The 23,023-nt window shown below is 28.1% G+C and overlaps 3 protein-coding genes and 1 long non-coding RNA gene across 4 annotated transcripts in view; 2 read left to right on the plus strand and 2 right to left on the minus strand.

The window, feature by feature from the left end:
- The window catches only part of LOC122498524 (hemicentin-2-like), a 331,240-nt gene that overhangs the window by 141,448 nt on the left and 166,769 nt on the right, over window positions 1–23,023 (plus strand). The gene's annotated exons all lie outside the window — the stretch shown is intronic.
- Window positions 131–9,154, minus strand: LOC122498527. Its single transcript, XM_043606298.1, has 4 exons — window positions 9,066–9,154; window positions 6,572–6,931; window positions 1,300–1,468; window positions 131–943 (listed from the first exon to the last, which is right to left on the minus strand). Exons 1-4 carry the CDS (start codon window positions 9,103–9,105, stop codon window positions 697–699), a joined length of 816 nt encoding a protein of 271 aa, XP_043462233.1. The 5' UTR covers window positions 9,106–9,154; the 3' UTR covers window positions 131–696.
- Window positions 9,697–11,341, plus strand: LOC122498529. The gene is made up of 4 exons (XM_043606300.1): window positions 9,697–9,835; window positions 10,222–10,584; window positions 10,818–10,986; window positions 11,095–11,341. The coding sequence occupies exons 1-4, from the start codon at window positions 9,796–9,798 to the stop codon at window positions 11,318–11,320; spliced, it is 798 nt and encodes a 265-aa protein (XP_043462235.1). The 5' UTR covers window positions 9,697–9,795; the 3' UTR covers window positions 11,321–11,341.
- Window positions 11,603–20,221, minus strand: LOC122498533. The gene is made up of 4 exons (XR_006301238.1): window positions 20,040–20,221; window positions 13,492–13,582; window positions 12,677–12,792; window positions 11,603–12,496 (listed from the first exon to the last, which is right to left on the minus strand). It is a non-coding gene; the product is annotated as an uncharacterized LOC122498533 (long non-coding RNA).

A 23,023-nucleotide genomic window follows, 5' to 3' on the forward strand; every position in this document is an offset into this window, starting at 1 on the left:
AAATTAAATCTTTAATTAAACACAAATTTTCAGAGGTTAGTCAATGGGTTAAGACCCTATTCGGTTCTGTAAATAATATTCATTTTTCTCTTTAAAAAATTGTCATGATTGAATATTAAAAGACGTAAAATAGTATTCCAATCATTATTTATTAACAAGCATAGAGGTATAATAATAATAACGATGAAAAAGAAAAGCTTTTTGTTAGGGAGAATAAAAGAAAATTTCTCAGCAACAAAGAAAAACTTGTCTTAGCTCGTTATGCAACCACAGGAAGGTAATATTATATGCATACATCCTGAAAATCGTTCACTCTCTGACGTCTGAATTACATCTCATCATAGAGAAGTTACTCACAATATTCAAATTATAATGTCGCGTCGCATCTAATGAGAATGTATGCAAATAACGACAAAGCTCGTTTCGCGAATACCGCGCGAATTTCCCTGTAAACACCTGAACCCTTCCTCTCAAAAGATTACACGAAAAAAATTTCTATTTTCATTTTTAATTAACGTAATGTTCTTTAATAATTTATTTTTTATACTTTTTTTTGATAAAACATTTTCTATTACACAGAAGAAATTTTTTTTTATTAACTAAAATAATACAGTGTAATTATAAATTTTCATTAATTTAATTTTTCGCCATTTTTAGATAGGCTATTTAGTTTCAAAAAAATGGTAATTAGGTTTGTTACATGTGAAATAGGCGTTTTAAGGAATCATCATTATTGTCATCATGATCATCATGAGCATCACCTTCTTTATGAAAGATATCATTAATTTCCTCACTTATATCAATGTCAGTGCTTTGTAGAAAATTTTCACAAATTCCATCAATAACATACGACGGTGAGAGAACAACTTGAAAATATCTTTTTGCGTTTCCACTACACTTATGCATGTATTTCATGAAGCATTGTTCTAATGGATATACTTCCCTGAAAATAATTTAAATAATTCAACATATGGGGATACTAAAATTAAATTCATTAAATTTATACTAAAATTAAAGTACAACATTTAATTTACAATAGATTAATTAATTATTTCGTGTTTCAATAAAGTGGAAATATAAAACTAATCATATAATTTTATACCCTAAGAGCAACGGATATTTCAGGATATCTTACGAACGTCCTAGTAATATGTTGAAATTAGGATGTCCTTAAGATGTTCCCCGTGACATCTTACGGATTTCCTAATTTCCAGATATTGTGAAGACGTCCAGATGCTGTTAGGGTTACTATAATGATAATTATGATTGAATTAAATAAATTGTATATTTGGAACTTACGTGCAAGACGATGATATAACGTAAGCTGGAACAAGAACTTGTAAAATGGTCAATTGGCGATTAGAAAAACCGGGACCCCCACGAACCAAGTGCATATAGGGTTTTGCACATTGTTCCAATTTCATAACTGGGAAACAATCTGTGATGTCATTTTGAATAGTGGGAGAAACTAAAACAGAAAAGAAATTGTTTTGAAATTATGGATAAATAATTGTAATCAGGGTGGCCACCAAAACTCGTGAATAAAATTCACGTCTATTTCCCGGTTTTTACAAGGTTTCTAGGAAATTTTCAAGGTTTTTTTGTCGGTTCAAATTTTACTATAGTATAATACTTAAAAAATTCAACTACTTCCACATTTTTTATTATTTTTTATAGGCTTTTCTTATGGTTCTGAACAATCAATTGTATAGATTTTAAAAAATTCAGGGTTGCCACAAATATATTTAATTTTATTTTTCCCTGACTTTTCTCTGATTTCCAGACAAAATTTTCACTTTTTCCCTGACCATAAAGAATATTCTGATTCACTCTAAAAATTATTAGATACTCCAAAAAACATTCTATTACATTTACTTACGAATTTCTTAAATTGTAAAATTATTCGCAAACAGCAATAACTAAATTTTTAAATAAGTATTTAATTATTATTCTTCCATAGGAATTAAAATTCTTCAAAACATTCAAATTCAAACATTTTCTAAATTCAACGACAACTTATAAGAATATTATTATAAAACATGAAGATATCAATTACTCCGAGTCGAAAGACTCGGAGTGATTGATATCTTCATGTTTTATAAAAATTTTAATTTCCATAAAATTTTTCAAAAAAAAAGTTAAATTATTTACAAAAATTATAATAAAATTCGTTGCAAGAATTCAATTATTTTCATAAATAATAAAATTCTTCGCATGGTTTCAATTATTTTTAATACAATTTTAAATAAATTTCTCGAAAAATAAAATTATCTTCAAACATTTTTTGCAAGAATTAAATTAGGTAGGGGAGAGTCTCCAGTTGTGAGACACCTCCAGTTGTGAGACAGTCAATTTTTTTTAACATGCAATATTAAAAATCCGATTGGTTTATATAAAAACATTTCTTTTTACATGAGCCAACTTTTTCATGTACGCCGAAGCGGATATATAAACTGTTTTTGTTAAATACCAACACTGTGTGTGATAATCGACTAAAAAGCGTTTTTTCAATAAATGCAAAGTACTTTTTTTCCAAGGTAATTAATTGGAAAAGGTAAATGTAATGCATTTTCTTTTAGACTTTTCCTTATATTTTGTGATGCAATATTGCATTGTTCCAATCTACGGTTGAAAATAATTTAATTTTCCTTTTTCAAAATAGCGCCAATTTCTGGGTGTGAGACACAGCATATCACCAGTTGTGAGACGGTGTCAACACCCATCTGGGCAGCATAAAAAATACGACTTTGCAGACATACTATTTAAATGTTGTTTTGATTTTTTTTTCTAGTATTTTTGGGCATGTCAAGTGGAAAAAAGTCAATTGATTCAGAAGAAATCAATTTTAATGCTCTTGTTGAAGCTATTAAATTGTGTTTATTTGATATTCATATTTTGGCGAATAAATATTATTATTTAGTATATAATAATATATATTATTAATATATTTAATTATTTCTACTAAACATAACGTTTTATGTCAAACTTATTAAATTTTAGCAATTTTTAATGAGTGTCTCACAACTGGAGACATTTTTTTTTTTTGAAAAAAGCGATGTGCTCGGAAAATGTATCGTACAATTTTTTGAGTTCATCGAAACACTATACTTTCTTTTAATAAAAGTTGCGTATTTCTGTTACCTTTCGAACGGTGTATTTTATTTACAATTTCGTTTACCTGTTTACAATTTACGGGTCAAAAATGAAACCCGTCTCACAACTGGAGACTCTCCCCTACATTTTACAAATAATGGAATTCTTCTCAGAAATTCAAAAATTTTCAAAATTTACATTTTTAATACAAGTTTTCAAAAGAATATAATTATTTAAATAAAATGTAATAAAATTCGTTGCATAAATTCAATTATTTTTACAAGTATTAATATTTTCCACATGAATTCAATTATTTAAAAAAAAATTGATAAAATTCGTTGTAAGAATTCCATTATTTTCATAAATTATAAAACTTTTTTGAAGATTTCAATTATTTATAATACAATTTAAAGTAAATTCCTAGAAAAATAGAATTATTCTCTTAATTTTTTTGTAGAAATTTAATTACACTTCACGAATATAATGAAATTCTTCGTTGAATTTCAAATATTTTCACAATCTATACTTTTTTAATAAAAGTTTTCAAAAGAATTCAATTATTTAAAAAAATGTTATAAAATTCGATGCAGGAATTCAATTATTTTCATAAATAGTAAGATTCTTTACATTATTTCAATTATTTAAAAAAAAAATTGGAAAAAATTCATTGCAAGAATTTAATTACTTTCATAAATTAATAAAATTCTTCACAGGATTTCAATTATTTTTAATACAATTTTAAGTAAGTTCTTCGAAAAATGTCACTATTTTCAAAAATTTTGTTAAAATTCTTCGAAAGAATTCAATTATGTATTTTATCAATTATGTATTTTTAAAAATTCATGCTATAATGCTTTTAATATTCAATTATTATCTAAAATTTTAACTAATATTCATTTTCAAATCAATTTTTATTGTAAAATTCTACAAGAATTCAATTATTTAAATACAAAAATAAATAATTTCTTTAATAAATGAATGTTTTTCGAAACTAAATTATCATAAAGAATTTTATCAACAAATTTGATTTTTTCGAGAAATTTTAATAAAATTTTCAAGAATAATTAAATTTTTAGAGGAATTCAATTATAATTGCATTAAAAATAATTGAAATTCTTTGATGAATTTTATTATTCATGAAAATAATTGAATTTTTTTAAAAAAATGTTATTATTTATGAAAATAATTGAATTTTTGTAAAAAAAAGTTATTATTTATGAAAATAATTGAATTATTCCAAAGTTTGCTTAGAATTTTATCAAAATTTTTTTTTTAAATAATTGAATTCTTTTGAAAAATTTTATTAAAACTATAGATATTGAAAATCATTAAATTGAGAAAATTTTTATGAAAATAATTGAAATTTTGCAAAGAATTTTATTAAAATATTTGAAAATAATTGAAATTTGGAGAAAGAATTTGATTATTTTTAAAGATAATTGAATTTTTATGAGAATTTTTTTTAATTTTTGAACATAATTGAATTTCTGCGAAGAATTTTATTACTTTTGAAAATAATTGAATTTCTGCAATTATTTGTAACTTCTCCAAAATTCAATTTTTTCCAGTTACTTAAATAAAAATCCCTGACTTCCCTGACCAATTTTACTTTTCCTGACTTTTCCCTGAATTCCCTGACCTGTGGCAACCTTGAAAAATTTTAATTTTTTCAAAAAATAAAATTTTGAAAATGGTCAAGAAAATTTTTTTTCAGTTTTAATAATATATAATACTAAAATTCAAGGTTTTTAAAAAAATTCACGGTTTTTTCAAGGTTTGACAAAATTCACGTCCATTTCAAGGTTTTCAAGGTTTCAAGGTCCGGTGGACTCTTTTTATTGCAGAATCTGCTGAATCAGTTCGGTGAGTTAAAATGCATAGTTAAGTATAATTTAAATAATGCTAAACGCCTTTATACCCAAATTTCTTCATAGTCTTTCCACTTCTTCTTGGTTTGGGACAACAACTTCCGAGTTTCATCCCTTGCTTGTGGTATTCTAGGATTATCACTTCCCTGTTTTTAGGCTTTTTGAATTCCAGTTTTCCTGTTCCATTACTTTATGGACCCCTGGTAAAAATTTCGGACTAATTCCGGATTAAATAATTATGAACAGAGTAGTACGGATTAGTCCGAAAAAGGTCCGAAAATGATCCGCATTAGTCTGATATCAATCCGAACGAAAATCTGAATCCGAGTAATCCTGAATGTCTATGAATTCAGTCCGTAATATAATTACGATAATTCCGACCAACTCCGAATTCACTAGTTGTTCACAAACCGTATAGAGTTCGGACGTATCCGGATTAATTTCGGGTGAAAAAAAACCTGACCATAAACCGCACTGTTTCGGACAAATTTCTGATTAGTCCGAAATCTGTCCAGTTTTTTAACCAGGGATGACTTCATCTTTTTGGGTAAAGAATCCAAGTTGATCAACCAACTTTACCTTACCTATGTTCCCGGAGTCTTATCAATTTCCGCGAATGAAGCCTTCTTGCTGGAGTCTCCTCCAAACTGAATCGAAAGGTCTTCTGTTTTTGTTGCCTTTGATGACATCCTTCCGGAGTTTATTTAGAACGTCAGCAAACGACATACCTTCGACGACTTTTATTAACATTGGCAATCTTCTGGTCGTTTTACTTTTCTGCTTTGGCTTCGGTGTCTCTATTGCCTTAATAGTCTCCTTAAATAGTGCTTCCTCTGGTCTTTGCTTCTACGTATCGGCGATCATTCCTTCAGAACTTGCAGAGCTTCTCCGTCATAACTGCGAGCCTAAGCCGTCTTTCATAAATACCCACTCTTTTTGCTCTTTTTATTCTCTTTCTGCTCTTTTTGGTCCTTCCGATTACATGCTGTCAAGCTTAGAAAATTCCCCAAGTCTAAATAGCTTTTCTATCTGTTGCTGCTGATTTTTCTCAACAGTATTAATTAGTTTCTGAAGGGTTCTAAACTCGCCTTTGATCGTCCTATTTACATTCTTTTTGATGTTCCAAGACTTAATCATCTTTGCGACTTTCCCTCCAATCTTCAGAAAGCACTCGGCTTCCCCTTCGGTATCTGAGCGCAATTAACGCAATCTTCGTTAAATTCTTTGTTGTCTAGGTCAGACGAAATTAGCCTTCTTCTGTTGCTTCTCTTTCATTCCATGATGGTCTGTGGATCTAACCTTACGACGACCCATGGAAAGACAGATTGTAAAGTGGGAGTGGAAAATTAAAGATGGGAAGTGAGAGGGGAAAGTGGGAGTAGAAAAATGAAGGTAGGAAGTGAATGTGGGCAGTGGGAAGTATTTACCTACAGCCTAAAAAGATAGGTAATTAAAAGCACATAACCTTAAAAATTTTTCGCAATGTGTAACATTACCTTAGGAGGTAAATTTATTATAAAATTGTAACGTTATGTAATGAAATTAAAATACTCAAAATGCTGTAATTATATAATTTATTTAAACCCAGGTAAATATTAATTTATACTTACTCTTTAATACTCTATTGGCGTGCATTGTGAGGACTTTGTTAATGACGACGACTAACTCTTCAGGTTTAAGCCGATCATCTTCATCAAGGCAATTTTGAATATTTTTAATAACATTTTTCAAAGCTTGGAGCATTTTTGGATTGTATGTGACATTAAAGTAATAATCCTCATGACTTAAATTCATATCTTCGTCCTTTCCGACGTATTCATCAATCTGACGATTAAACTGTGCTATCCCATCATTCTCCAATTGAGTTTTATCATTTGATTCGCATTGTTCACGTACATCTTCCATTTTCATATTTAACCATTTTTCTATTCTTGATTGAACACTCCTCGCACTGGTTTCATGAAAGTTATCTGAAAATTTACAAATTTTTTATATTCATTTAGATTGCTTATATTAAAATTTGCACGGAGAAAATTTCTTTCGTAATGATTACAATAGTCTATATTACAGCTCGGATATGTGACCACTTTTTGTAATGATTACGAAAACTATGTCATTTATTAAGAATTTAGTAGGAGCGATTACTATAGTTACTTTAATGAATCCAAACACTGTATTAATCGTGTTGAAATTTATTTTTTGGAATCATTAATAGTTTAGATGTACAGGTTCAGAAAGGGTACTGTAGGCATTCACGCAGAGACTTGTTATAATTACAATAGTCTACGTTAAAAGGAAATCTTGGATACTGTTCACATTTGTAGCGGTCTAAGGAAATCAGTGATACAGACTGTAGTAGCCTTTACAACAGGACTATTGTAAAATAAGGTGACCGCGGCTGCCTTGCCTTCTTATTTTACTATAGTTCTTCGTAAAGACTACTATTGCTATATTTCTGATTACAAATGACTGTTGTAAAGTTAAAAAAGAAAATTTTCAACTAAAATAATTTTTGTTTGTAATTCATGACTTGCGTAAAGTACGTAAGTTGCCTAATTAGGGGCCATCCATAAACCACGTAGCCTCTTGAGGGGGAGGGGGGGTCAAGCAATTGACTACGACAAGAGGAAAAAATGGCGCTAATACATGTAATAGCGTACTACATGGGGGGAGGGGGGGGTCAAAATTCCCAAAAAATGGGGCTACGTGGTTTATGGACGGCCCCTTAGTGCAATTTACAATAATTCGCCCATTACGTAACTTAAGTTATTTACGTAAGTGCAACTTACGTTATTTACGTAACTTATATTTTTACGTATCATACATTATTTACGTAACTTATATTTACGTAACTTACGTAATTTACGTAAGTTAACTTACTTATTTGTGTAACTTACTTTTGTTATTTACGTAACTTGCGTAAGTTATGTAACTTACGTAAGTTGTGTAAATTATATAACAATTTATACTGGCAAGAAATCTTGTACCTTCGGTGCGTGTGTTAGAAAAAAAATTTTCACTATGGAAATGTAATAAAAAATAGACCTTACAATATTAAAGACTAACAATGAACAATAATTGTATTAATTATTGAGAACGAAGTGATTTTTTTACATTTAAAGTGTATAAGTCTTTCTCGCAAGCGGTGAACTTTCATAGCAGTTAGTATATAAGGAAGTTTAAGTCATGTATAAATATGTGTAAATAGCGATCGTTATTATGTTGTGCGTTTAGTATTTAAGTTAGATTTATGTACATAGGGTTTAGTGAAATTGTCTAGTTTAATAATATAATTAATCTTGAAGTGGGTAGTCTTGGAAGAGTGAAATTAATGTGCAATACATGATTAGAAGTCATGAATTACAAAAAAATTTTATTTTAGTTGAAAATTTTCTTTTTTAACTTTACAACAGTCATTTGTAATCAGAAATATAGCAATAGTATAGTCTTTACGAAGAACTATAGTAAAATAAGAAGGCAAGGCAGCCGCGGTCACCTTATTTTACAATAGTCCTGTTGTAAAGACTACTACAGACTGTATCACTGATTCCCTTAGATTGCTGCAAATGTGGATAGAATCCAAGATTTCCTTTTAACGTAGACTATTATAATCAGTCACATAGACTTTGTGCTAACTCATATTTAGTTCGTATTTATTTCAAATAAATTTTTAATGAGTACGTTCGACTTACAGAATTGTTACAACGAAGCTACTTTAGGCATTACGAAAAGTGGTCACATATCCGAGCAGTACTGTTCGACTATTGTAATCATTAACAGAAAATTTTTCTCCGTGTGATAATAATAATACCAATACCTACAATTTTATTATTGGTATTCAAAATTAGTTATATTTAATTCAAATAATTATAATTGATTGCATTGTACTGAATTCAAGTTCGTTATGTTCTACGAATATAATGCATAGTAATATAATACTACCTGCTATATTACATTTAATTATTTTATTTTATTAAAAATTAGTTAAATAAATGAAATTTGCAAAATAAGGTCAATTAATTTCTTACATTTAATAAAATAATTATTTTTTTTTAAAAAATAGAAAACAAAACAAAATTTATAAGTACATTGGACAATACTCACAGAAAATAAAGATTAATAAAACAACAGAGAAGCTCTTCATTTTTATTTTTGACTATCTTTTAATAGCTACTTTATACCTATTGCAATACAATATTGAATTAAATTTTTCTCCTTTATATTCTATTTATGTACCAGAAATTCGGTATTGATAATTCCTATCTTAACGAAAGGATGACAACATTTTTTATAAATTTATCTAACAATTTCCCGCAGTGATGTAAAATTTATAAAATATTTAATTATTTCCTTTTATCGTTGAAAGATTTGAATTAACAGCATCCTTGTTCAATTTCAAGGGGGCTAAAAGATATAATAATAATTTTTTACTTTTATTGAAAAATTAATTTATTTTTATTAATGTATAGTTTATTATATATTTAAAGCTATTGTTATATTACTTGAATAGAGGTACATACATACATACATACATTAATACACATACATAAATATGCACAATGATAAAAAATATATGAAACAATAAAAAATTTATTTAATCACTCAGTAATATTTTTAAATATTTTCCTTCTTGCTACAAAATATGACAGGAAAACTATTGATGCCGGAAATTAATAGATAATTTTTTTTTAAATTTATATAAGGAGATATGAAATATCAACAGTCTGATAATTTAGTAATATGGCAAAGTTTCTATTGTCGTAATGCAGTTAATTTAAAATTCTCAAACATTTATGAAAACAATCATCATACCTAAGTGTTTACTGTTGTAAGAATGAATTTTTTAAAAATTATTTTATTGTCCATTACTTTCTGTAAGTATTTAAAATTTATATTCTCTCTATTCTTCATTCATAAAAATAAAGGCATTCAATTTTTTTTAATTTTGTACCCTATTTATAACTAAAAATAAATATAATATAATATAATATAATATAATATAACATAATATAATATAATATAATATAATATAATATAATATAATATAATATAATATAATATATATAATATAATATAATATAATATAATATAATATAATATAATATAATATAATATAATATAATATAATATAATATAATATATAATATAATATAATATAATATAATATAATATAACATAATATAATATAATATAATATAATATAATATAATATAATATAATATAATATAATATAAAAAAGAATGTTGATTTTGAATTGCAGACAATTTTCAAGCTATTTTAAGTGAAGCAAATAAATCAAATATTCAACACTGGTTCAAAATGAAACTCCACAGTGAGGTGAACAAAGAATGCGAATCAAAAGCAAATTATTCAATTAATTCAAAAGTTTATGGTGAATATCGAACTATTTTGGAACAATATTGGGAGCCTCTTTATTACTGGAATACAGAGAAATTTGATTACGTTCTTCAAAACGTTTATAATATAAGAATGATTGAAAAATTGAAGGAAATAATTAATCTCATACAGGGTTGTTTAGATAATGGAAACCAATTAGATCCCAATGAATTGGTTATGGTTATCGATCATATTCTCACTATTCACGCCAAAAGAGTTTTACTGCGTGAGTTTTATATTTTTTAATTCACAAAATTCATTTTATCTGAAAAATAAAAAAACATTATGATAATAGAAAAAATAGTAATTTGATTACTATTAGTATTTTTTTGAATTGTAAACTTATTTTAATTGTATAAATTTAACTTTAATTTTTTTAAATCAAAATTTAATTTTTTTCAATTTTCCTTTATTGACTTAAAATTTAAAATTAATTTTATGAAATTTACAATATTACAGTTAATTCAGAAATGATTGCTGAAATGGGAGCTTGTAGGTTCATAGTAAAAGCTGATGTTTTGAAAAAGTGTGAAAAAGAATTCGAAAATATTCTATATAATCCGTCGATAAATGATATAACTCTATTTCAATTACTGACAGGTTCCATAGTATCTTCCACATCTTGCAAGTAAGTTATGTTTTATCTTGCTTTAAAAAAAAAATATTCAAAGATAAATTCACAAGAAAAAACCATTTTACACGAAACAAGAAAAAAATTATAAAATTCTTTTTCCAGGGAAATCCTACCATTAGAACAATGTTTCATGAAGGCTTTTGCTCCATGCAAACCGAGCGCAAGAAAAATTGTTAAACTCATTCTCAGTCCAACCGACAATGAGAATATTATTTGTGAAGAATTTCTCAAAGAAATAGAATTATATGACAATGACAATGTTAATGGCATTATGTCACGTACATTTAAATATTTTAAAAATCATCAACCATTGTTTCGCGTACAATAAATGTGCTGGCTTTTTTAAAAGATTCTTTTATTATTACGTTGAAGTTTTTGAATTGATTTATTTATTATGATTTTGATGTTCTACCATTCAGCAAATTTCCCAAACACTATTAAGTACAATTCTGTGGAAGAAAGGCATAACTGCATTTGTCATGATTTCGAGATAAATTAATTTTAATGTTCTCTCACTTCTGTCAAATCGGAAAATCAACAGATGTGTTTGGTATTTTGCATTTAGTATTATACTATTTAATGTATTTTCAAAATTCGTTTATTACATTTTATAAAATTCACTATTTGATATGAATTTTGATAAATTTTCATCTGAATCATGAGTTTTATTGCAATTATACGATTATGAAACTTGAGTTTAAATATGTGTCCAACTTCAGATTCTTCTTAATGTCAAAATTTCAATAAGAAATGGATTTAATAGCGAGCTATAATTCGGATAATTTGAAAATAGATTATGACAATAAAGATAAAAAAATTAATATATTATTTACATTTTATTTTATCTTTTATTGCAAAAATCTTATTGTTTTTATTCTAAAAGATTATTTTCATTTATAAGGACCCGCGTAAAAAAATGTTGGTTACCTCAAAGCTACCTCAAGGCGACTAAAAAGTTTGATACTAAAAAATTGTCTAAAACTTAGGACTGAACTTAGAAATAAGGCTCACTGAAGGCTAAAGTTTTGTTTGAAGCTAAAAACTCATATAAAACTTAGTACATAAGTTCAAAACTCGTCTAAAACTTAGGACTGTACTTAAACATAAGGCTCGCTTAAGGCTCAAGGCTCACTTAAGGCTTAAAACTTGTTTGTAGCTAAAAACTCGTCCAAAACTTAAGACATAAGGCTTGATTAAGGCTCTTTGCTTACCTTAGGCTCAAGATTTGTTTGAAGCTAGAAACTTGCCTGAAACATAAAACTTGTTTGAAGCTTAAAATGCGTCTATGACATAAGATTGGCCTGAGGCATTTAATGATTATTTTAGGCTCAAGGCACACTGATGGGTCAAGACTTGATTCAAGCTAAAAAGTCGTTAATGATTAAAAGCTTACCTAAATCTCAAGAAATGTTTAGAACAGTGTAACGTCATAAGCAAAGTTAAATCTTCAGTCAAATCCAAAAACGCCCTCCATATTTAACGACTTGTCGGTGTTTATCAATATCTGTAACAGACCATTAAATTAATATTTAATAATTCAATGAATAAATTAATAACATTCATCAGTGTAACTTGTGTAAGTTAAAAAAACAGAAATTAAACCAATTAGTGTAAAACACAATTAGGATAAATGATTATTATCGGTAGTTGAAAAAGTTCCCTTCATCCAAAGTATTATTCAAACCTTATTGAATCGAACCATCCATGTGGAATTTTATGTCAGTTGGGGATGCGGGGGAATTCTATTTTCGATTACATTTAGAAAGAATCTTTATAGATCCCTTTGGACGTGTCCTTGATCTGAAAAAAAGATGACAAATCATTCTTGGAGAAAAATTGGAATTTTACTTTCGATGGGAGACAACGGATGGCAAAAAAAAAAGTGGATTTTAACTTCGTTATTATTATTGGGATGAAATTCCAACGCGCTCATTTGTGAAAATTAAAATTTAATTAAGCTCACAATTTTCCTTTTCCTCATCTCGTTTTGTACCCACTTCCTACTCATTTTCTATAGTTCAAAACCAGAAGTTCTTTAGCATAGATTTTTATTTTAACCCATTCCCCTTTCCATTTTTTTTAGGGAGTGTCACACGTTAAACTCAGAGAATTTATCCCACTCAATTAGATAATGTTAGCAAGTTTTATGAACGTCAATTCTTAGTTAAATTGAGAAAATTCGATTTAAAAAGATTTTATTGCTGGTAATTTCTGCCTTCTAATTTTCTCGTTTCGCAGTAAATTGTGCGAGGAATATTAAAAGCCATTTTACCGCTGGTTTATTATTTCATTATTGTAAAACGATTTTTTAATTCTGGTGGTTGAGGTTGTTAATTAATTTTTTTTTTAATGTTCCCTTCACTACTCTCTGTTACTATTAATTTTTTAACTATTGTACTAAATAAATAACTTTTTTTTAGAAATTAATTTTTTTTTAATATTAGAATGAGAAATTCGAGATAAATTAATTAAGTAATATTACTTAATAAGATTGATTACCTTTATATTAATTTAGTAATAATTAGGTGCTCGTAAGCTGGTGATGTGCTGATTGAGGTCTTTATACAGGGTTGCCACAGGTCAGTGAAGTCTGGGAAAAGTCAGGGATTTATAAATAATAAAATTTTTCTTCGAAATTCAATTATTTTAAACATAAATTTAATAAAATTCTTGGCCAAATTGCAATTATTTTCAAAAATAATTCAAATCAATAATTTTCAATATATCTATTATTTTAATAAAATTTTCCCAAAGAATTCAATTATTGAAAACAGTTTAAGATAAAATTCTACAAAAACATTTGATTATTTTTATAAATAATAAAATTCTTTTTAGGAATTCAATTATTTTTATAAATAATAAAATTCATCACAAAATTTTAATTTTAATCGAATTCCTCGAAAAATGTTAATTATTTTTAAAAATTCTATTAAAATTCGTCAAAAGAATTTAATGATTTAAAAATTTATTGATAAAACTCTTTTTGAGAATTCAATTTTGAGAAACATTCAATTATTCAATAAATTATTTATTTTTGTATTTAATTGATTGTAAAATAAAGAAAGAAATAAATGAATAATTGAATTCTTGTAGAATTTTCTAATAAATATTAATTAAAAAATGGATTTCAGTTAAAATTTTAGATAATCATTGAACATTAAAAGCATTACAGAGTAAATTTTTAGAAATAATTGAATTTTGAAAAGGTTTTAAATTAATATCTTTGAAAATCTGAATTTTTCATACTTTTAACTAACAATTCTGCAGAATTAATTTTTTTGATAAAGTTTAACTGAATTTTTAAAAAAATTATTTCATGTTTTTATTTTTACATATACAATTTTGTATATATGTGATTTTAATTTAAGTATTTCCGAAGAAACGAAATTCAGTGTAAAATTGAATTGTAAACAAAACGATTTGAAAATTTTTAAAGAAATTTTTCAAAAATTATTAAAAATAATTGATTTAAAGAAAAATTGTTGTTAAAAATTCTAAAACATAATAATTGAATTGAATTGATGAAAATAATTTTGAAGAAGTGACAGTAACAATATTTTTTTATAATATAAAATAATGATTTCATCACTCGGTCATGTTTAATTATTATAAAATATGAAGAAATCGATCATTCCGAGTCGAAGACTCGTAGTGCTCGATATATTCATGTTTAATTCTTCTTCTTAATTCTTCTGTTTAAAAATTTTTGTTTATTTTTTTCTATAGTAAACTCTGAGTTTTTTCTTTTATGGGTAGTTTTTCTACGTAAGAAATTGGAGGATGATGGAGCAATTCTGATGCTTTTTTGAGTTGTTAAAATAGAAATACAGAAACGCATGCTTCCATTTAAAAAGTTAATCTTTTTTTTATTTTTTCCTGGCAAGTCTGAGTTTATCCTCTTAAGGGTAGTTTTCTTTAATTTAAACAAAAAATTGGGGTGTTTTTGAGTTGTTGTAAGAGAAGTACATAAATTTATTGTTCAGTTTTGAAAAACAATCTTTTACTGAAAATTTTGAATTTACACATTTAAGATTTGTTTTTTCGATTTAAAAAAAAGAGTGACGTTTTAAATATTACATTGTTTTTGAGTTGTTGAAAAAGAAGTACATAAATAGATTGTTCTGTTTTTCAACGCACAATCTGCTATTTAATTTTTTTACTTTAAACTTTGAATTTATACATTCAACCTTCGCGCTACCAACGATTTTTTATAACGCGGGCTCCGATGCAGTCACCAGGGGTGGCCAAACGCTTTTATATTTTTATTTTCCAAAAACGATTTAAATTCATCAAAGTTTTTCCATATAATTATGTGTTAATACAAATACTGTATTTTAATAATGTTTTTATGCATATTGCAGATATGAATTGAATTATTATACAAACAATTTTTAAACCAATTATTGTTGTTATTTACCATTTTTTTACTGAATGCACCTAGAAAGTTGCAGTTTTTTTCCTAATTTTGTAATTTACTAAATTCTATACGATTACAGATAAAGAATAACACTTGAATTCCCAGGCGCGAAAGACCAATGCTGACGATGGATTGGAGATTTATTGAGCCTTGAACGCCCAGCCTGGGTAACCCAGTGTTGAAGCAGTCTTTATACCACTGTCACTCAATGTTGATTCAGCATTGGACACCAATGTTCGTTCCATGCTCGATTCAAGACTCGGTCAATCTTCGTGAGTGAAGCTCGAACATCTGATCTTAATTCAAGCCTGAATCAATCTTGACAGTTTATTTATTGACGTGTGCACTTAAAAATATTAAATATAAATATTTATAAATTAATTAATATTAAAATATTTTTTATGATAATTTTGTATACTATTTAAAAATTATTATTAATTATTATTATCAAGATATCAATTGGTAAATAAATATTAATATTTATTTAGTGTATAATATTTATATTAATTATTAATTTATTAATAATAATGATTATTATTATTATTATTATTATTATAAAAAAATATTAAATTAAAAATAAATATTAAATATTATTATTATTATTATTATTATTATAATTATTATTATTAATTATATAAGATTTATATAAATAAAGTTAAATTATACATTATTATTTTTTTCTTGCACAGTGTCAAATAATTGTTTTCAAAGTTCAAGAGTTTCGTTTGTCTGAAAAATTTTTAGTGAAAAAAATGTTCATTAGGGTGTAATAAATATTTATGCCTAGTAGTTTTACACTAGGATTAACTGTTTAGTAAATATGTATTATCAAAAAACTATTTTTTGTCAAACGCGTGCGATTAAACACAAATAACCTTGAGACTTTAGCATTGCCAACTCAAGAGTTTAACGTATGTGTTGAGTTGGTAATGCTGGAGTTTCAAGGTTATTTGTGTTTAGTCGCGCGCGTTTGACAAAAAATAGTTTTTTGATAATATTTACTAAACAGTTAATCCTAGTGTAAAACTACTAAGCATAAATATTTATTACTACCTAATGAACATTTTTTTCACTAATAATTTTTCAGATAAACGAAACTCTTAAACTTTGAAAATAATAATTTGACACTGTGCGAGAAAAAAAATAATATATAATTTAACTTATAAAATTATCATAAAAAATATTTTAATAATAAATAATTTATAAATATTGATATTTAATATTGTTCAGTGCACACGGTAATAAAGAAAGTGAATATTGTATCAAGATTGACCGAGTCTTGAATCGAACATGGGACGAACATTGGTGTCCCATGCTGAACAAATATTGAGTGACGCGCCGTATATACAGAATATACGGCGCTGGCATTGAAATAGTAGATTAGGCGAGGTGCCTTCCAGCCTTCTGTGGCCGAGCGGTTTAAATGCGTGCGTTTAGGACTTCCGGTATGCGTTAGGGGCGGGGTGCGTGAGTTCGATCCCACATGCGAGCGAATATTTTTCATTCTTTGTTTTAAGCGTTATATCTAATAATAAAATTGTGTGTTGTGTTGTGAATAAAAAATGTGAATATGTTTGTAAATAATATTAAAAAGTCTGCTGAAAAATCGAGAAAAAAATGTACCGATTAACAGAAAAATAGTTTTCTTTTACTAAAATTATTTTTTTAATATTACTATTTCAAATGACATTTATTGTTAGTAATATATTATTTATATGATAATAATATAATTATTATAATAGTAACTTAATGCCATTAAATTAACAAACGCATATAATATGAATAAAAATAATAACAATAATATTCATTACTATTATAATTATAATTATTACTATTATTATTATTATTATTATATACAATTCATATATCCATATTATATTGAATGAGCGCGAGAGACGCCTAAATTTGGGAACAGTGGAAGCAGCCTTGTTTCAGTCCTGCATTAGGGTTCCGCAGCATTGATTGAACATTGAACGCCAATCTACAACAAAGACTGGAGCGTCAGTCTTAAATAAGTGTTACATTATAGCTAGAAGCAACCTTCGTTCCGCCGTCCCACCAAGGCTTGATCAATGTTGACCAAGCCTCAACGAAGGTTCCGTAAAGCCTGAATCCAGCGTCAGTTCTCGCCTGGGTTATTTTTTTAACAAATTAATAATTTGTTTAAAAATTGTTTAAATAATAATTCATTATTTATTCTTTATCTGTAATCATATAGAGGAATTAGGAAAAAACTGCAACTTTCTAGGTGCATTTTGTAAAAAGTTGGTAAATAACAACAATAATTTGTTTAATAAATAAAAAATTAATTGTAACATCAAAATATATTGTATTTATTGACATAAAACAATTTTACTGTACAACTTTGATGATTTTATTTTAATTTTTTTTTGCAATGTACAAAATAAACACCCGGGCAACTTTCAGTAGTCTGCTACATACTTTTTCAATTATTATAAATAAACAAGGAGAAATGAAAAAAAAATTTTATTTTTTTATTTTTTGAAAGAAGATCAAATTTTGTTCGATGAATTAAAATCGCGATTCGATTGATGCAAAAGTCGAGCAGATTTACAACATTTTACATTGTTTGGTCATCTCGGGTGACCGCTCCGGAGCGCGAAGGTTAAGGGTAATTTTTTTTATTTAAAAAAAAAACAGAGGGTGATGGAGCAATTCTGACTTCGTATTCGTTTTCACCGGGAAAAAATACTATAAGACATGTAGGCCTGGACCACTTTTATTTTTTCTGTTCCTGTGTTCTGAATTATTAAATTATTATTTATTATATTATATTATATAAAAAGAGAGATTTTTATAAAAAAAAAAAACTTTTTTTTTTTATCTCTTTATTATATTATATTATTTATTATTATTATTATTAAACATGTGCAATTGGTCGCTTTTAATACTAACAGACTGCAGACTTTTCCGAACGATGAGTAATTAAAATTTAATCATAAATTTAACTTTGGAAAAAAATGAATTTAGTTTATTTTCTAACTAGAAAATGTAAATTTATTTAACGCGAACACTTTTGCTTCGTTGGAGCGATTAAAACTTGAGGTAAATTCAACATTACTAAATTATCCAGCGACGGGTCGCGTCACCCAGGGTAACATATTTCAATTTCAACCCGCGCTGGGTGGTATTCGTTCGTGTTGCGATAGATATATGCAATGGTGGCAGTAGGGGGTAGGTGTGATAGCAGAAGGCGCAACTTGGTTAAAAGGGATTCGGGGTCGATGTTTAACACCAAAGATCTTGAGTAGGGGAAAAGAGGGAGATGGAGGTTGAAAGGGGTGAGTCATGCTTGACGGGAAAAGGGCGGGGTGGGTTGTGCAAAAGGAATAAGTATAGTCGTTGGCCCGATGTTTGCTCTTGCACTTTCAAGCGGAAAGAGCAAAGCTCGCACTTGAGACCCTTGGCGAACGAATGTACATTTTTGATAGAGCTCTCACCAATTCTGTCACGAAAAGCGTAAGTATTCACGTTTCCGGTTTATAGGCATACACTGACTGTGGCTTAAATACACATCGCGTGCAACAACTCTGACACTGACTCAATTTTCAACCTCTTCAAACTTTTCTATATCCTTTCACCCTAATTTTGTCATCGTTCAGGTAGAATTCATTTTAAATAAAATTTTCTCCACTATTTATTTATGTATACATATCACCCCTATTATATATATTAAAAGCGTAAGTAGGCTACTGGAAAAAAGAGACTTTTTATAATTATGCTAGCACGCAAACATCACGAGTTATTTTCCTAACAGGTGACAAGTTATACACACAAAATGATCCACATAATGTGCAAAAAAATAGTAAATTACCCTTTTTCTTTAATTGTGTCTATTTAGAATTAAATGTTCGTAAAAATCTCTCTTTTTATTGTTCGAAAACTCTCTTTTCCAAACACTCTCCCAACCATTCTTCCTTTAACGTCTCCTTGCACTTTTGAATGTTCTCTTAAAGTTTGAAAGTTCTCTCTTCTTTTTATTTCACTCAGTTTCAAAGTCTTTCTTTCTAGAAATTTTTCGTTGAACTTCAAAGTTCAACTGGAGGCAAACGCGGTCTTTGAATCTTGATATTTTTCTTTCACTTTTTTATAAAGTTTATATAATTTTTGTATCCCACGTACCGTGAACGGCATTCAATTTTCGAATATTACTTTTCTTATATTCACTACTTGCTTTTCTATCGATTCTATGATGGGGGAAAAAAAATAAAGTGAAATCTTTTCCCCTCAATGAATAATTAATACCTAGAGGAATAAATATAGCGGGGACTTTTTTTTTGTTATAAATTTTCCGTAACAAAATTGGAGTTTATTATTGCAGTTCGTGTCACGTATGTACGCATAATACAAGAAGAAGTTTAGTTGACTGCAGTGTGGACTAAATCCAGTCTCTTTCATTTTCCAGTAACTCGACGGATTTATTCAGCAGACCACACGCTGTCGCAATAAATAAAAAAGTTTTTGGCGGATTTCGTTCCGTCAGGTTACTATATATAACCTGATGGAACAAAATCTGAAAAAGGAAAAAAAATATATATAGGTATATGTGAATATACATTGGATCGCAAAAGGGTTAAGCTTCTGGGTGGTTGTATAAAAGTAGACGAACCATCATGCGATACTTTAAATTTGCTCCAGAAAAGTCGCTCTTTTTTCGCTAAGATCTCTTTTGACCGAGGACACGCTTCTCGGTGAAGTATGAGCTTCAAGTAACACGTCCACTCTTCATACACTTGAGTTACTCACGCCACCCAGTTTCTTTCCTTCTATATATGAACACTCACGCCATCCTCTCTCTTTACCTATTTTAACCTCTTTTTTTCCACGACTTTCACTGTCCCAAAGGGAGGAGTGTAATTAGTACGCAGGTGTTATTACTAGAATTATTCACATACAAGTTTCCCATACCCTAGATCTACTGATTATGATTATTAATATTAACTTAACGTGGTGTCGTTTACTTTTTCAGTCGAGTAAGTTACCATATCAAAAAAGACCTCTTTTAGTTTATACATTCACTAATGTTGAATTAGAAAGTAAAGTGAGTTTATATAAATAGCTATTGAGCTAGTTACCCTTCTGAATATCAAATTCACAATCGTTGGTATGATATAAAATGAGTAAAAATTCAAATAAATATATAATTCCAATTAATTATTTGATATTAGTGAAACAGTAAAACAAGCTTCAAATGCTATTTATATAAATATTTCTAATCAGTTCAAATTTTTTCTAATTAAGGTGGAAATAAAGGTTATGTAATTTCAAACAGTCAAGCAAAAAGTATTCAAATAAATAAAAAATTCCAATTAAAAAAGATTTTTGACATCAGTAAAATACTAAAAAAACATCAACAGCTAAAACAATTATAAGAATTTTCAATCTGTAACAGGGTTGTCACGCAACCTGGAAATATCAGGGAATTTTTATCGAAGTTCTGGAAAATTGTTGTATTCTAAAGTTATTGTGTTTATTTTTGAAATTTAATTGAAGCAATTACAAATGATTGCGTAAATTCAATTATTTTCAAAAGTATTAAAATTATTTTCAAAAATTTTAATAAAATTCTTGGCAAAATTTTAATTATTTTCAAAAACTATCCTCAATTTAATGATTTTTAATATCTACTACTTTAATAAAAATCCCTACAAGAATTCAATTAGTTTAAAAAAAATGTTTATAAAATTCTACGTACACATTTGATTATTTTCATAATTAATAATAAAAATTTCCCAGGAATTTAATTATTTAAATATTATTTTTATAAATAATAACATTTTGTATAGGTGGTTTCCGTTTCCGGTACCGTTGAGTTGTGCACGCGTTTGTAAAGGGTTAAGAATTTTTGGCAAAATTTTGAGTATTTTATTGAAGGGTGGGTAGTGTAGTGTTTGAGATAACAAAGGAAAGAGTGGTGGTGAAAGTTAAAAGATTGTATGTGTACGAGTGGGTAAGTGTGAGTGATAAAAAAGGTAAAAAAGAGAAGTGGATATTGTGAGGTTAGGTTGCTTGAAGTGAGAGAAAAGAGAGAGACAGTGGGAAATATTGAATCATAAGGTAGATTTCTGGAATGGCTGAATTTGATTTAAGTAGTGTGCGAGAGAGTGAGAAAAAGACGCGAATATTTAAAGGAGGAATAGGGAAGAATGGAAAGGTGATGACGTGTGAAGACTGTATGGACTTGATGGAACTAGTGGAAATGTTGAATGAGGCAATGGAAGAGCGTTTTGTGAGAGTGAGGAAGAATAAAGTAACGGTGTGTGAAGCAGGTAATGAGAGGGGTAAAGACTTGGATGAATTAGATGAGGAAATGGAAAGGATGCAGGAAAAGTGGAGAAGGTGTGCGAGTGAGTTGGAAGGTATGAGAGAAAGAGTGGATGAATTGGAAAAATTTATATTAGAGAAGAAGGAAGAGGGTAAAAAATGGAGGTTATGTTAAAGAAGGGGGTAAAAATGAGTAGTGAGGGAAGTGAAAATGTATATTATGAACGAAAGGTGAATGAGCTGGAAAGAAGAGTGGAATGGATGGAAAACGATAAAAGAAATATAGTGATTAGGGGTATGAATGCAGGTTTAAGTGAAGGAAGAAGAGAGACGGGGAGACTGGCTGAAAGGATAGGGGTGAAAATTAATATTAGGCAGATGAAAGCGATGAGTATGGATGCAAATGGGATTTAGAGGATGTGGTTGAAGGAAGGTTGAATGGATGTGTTGAGAGAATAGATGAGAATAGAACGTAGAGGGAAAGGAGAATAAGATGGTTACTGGGAGAGAAGGCATGGATCGAATGAAGGAATGGAAGGGAAGTAAGAATGGGTAGGGAATGCGTGTGGGTGGATGGGATAAAATGGTGCGTGAGAGAATGTAATGGACGAGTGTTTGAGGTTGGAATGAATGATCGGGTGATTGGAGAGAAATGAAGAAGGATAGGAATGAAGATGGAGATTAAGGATTTAAAGGGGTGGGGCGTTAATGGGGAATCAGTCAGTATGGACAAAGGGAACTGGAAACGGAAGCCCTGGCACTGGAGAATTTTGTTAGGATGAGAAGAGGTTAAGTTTTGTTGATGTGGGACATGAGAGGCGTTATAGCTTAAGAAATTTTGTATTTATAGAATAAGTTGACGTGTGTATGTATTTGGGAGTCTCGAACCCTGCCTATTGCAGGCAGAGTAATAATAAACACAATATAAAACATTTTGTATAGGTATATTCAATTATTTTCATAAATAATAAAACTCATCGCAGATTTTCAATTATTTTTAGAGCTGTGCAAAATAATTCGAACCGAACTGTTCGAATTTTTTCGCCTACCTAGTTCGAATGTCGAAAATTCGACATTCGAGTTAGCTTAGTTCGAATGAATAATCGAAATGATGAAAATAACTTTTGAATAAGCTATAGTAAGAAAAAAGTCAAAGTTTTGTCTGGAAATCAGGGAATTATTTAATTTGGTAAAATATAAATGTAGTTTTAGAAACCTGGAAAAATTCCGTTTTTAACCTGAAAAACATTGAAAAGTCAGAGAATTTGAAAAGAGTAAAAGCGTGGCAACCCTGTGTTGTAATTTCCGTTCCAATTACTTTTATCCATC

This window comes from Leptopilina heterotoma, unplaced genomic scaffold (assembly GCF_015476425.1).
Source record: "Leptopilina heterotoma isolate Lh14 unplaced genomic scaffold, ASM1547642v1 Lhet_15, whole genome shotgun sequence".
NCBI classification, from domain to species: Eukaryota; Metazoa; Arthropoda; class Insecta; order Hymenoptera; family Figitidae; genus Leptopilina; species Leptopilina heterotoma.

What these genes read in the sequence shown, in the direction of transcription:
- LOC122498527 (XM_043606298.1), bottom strand. Translation starts at nt 9,105, where the DNA reads ATGAAGAGCTTCTCTGTTGTTTTATTAATCTTTATTTTCT. An exon ending in TTTATTAATCTTTATTTTCT is followed by an intron (nt 6,932 to 9,065) that starts GTGAGTATTGTC and finishes GTAAATTTTCAG; the next exon opens with ATAACTTTCATGAAACCAGT. An exon ending in CGCCAATAGAGTATTAAAGA is followed by an intron (nt 1,469 to 6,571) that starts GTAAGTATAAAT and finishes TTTCTGTTTTAG; the next exon opens with TTTCTCCCACTATTCAAAAT.
- LOC122498529 (XM_043606300.1), top strand. Translation starts at nt 9,796, where the DNA reads ATGAATTTTTTAAAAATTATTTTATTGTCCATTACTTTCT. An exon ending in TTTATTGTCCATTACTTTCT is followed by an intron (nt 9,836 to 10,221) that starts GTAAGTATTTAA and finishes TTTGAATTGCAG; the next exon opens with ACAATTTTCAAGCTATTTTA. An exon ending in GTATCTTCCACATCTTGCAA is followed by an intron (nt 10,987 to 11,094) that starts GTAAGTTATGTT and finishes TTCTTTTTCCAG; the next exon opens with GGAAATCCTACCATTAGAAC.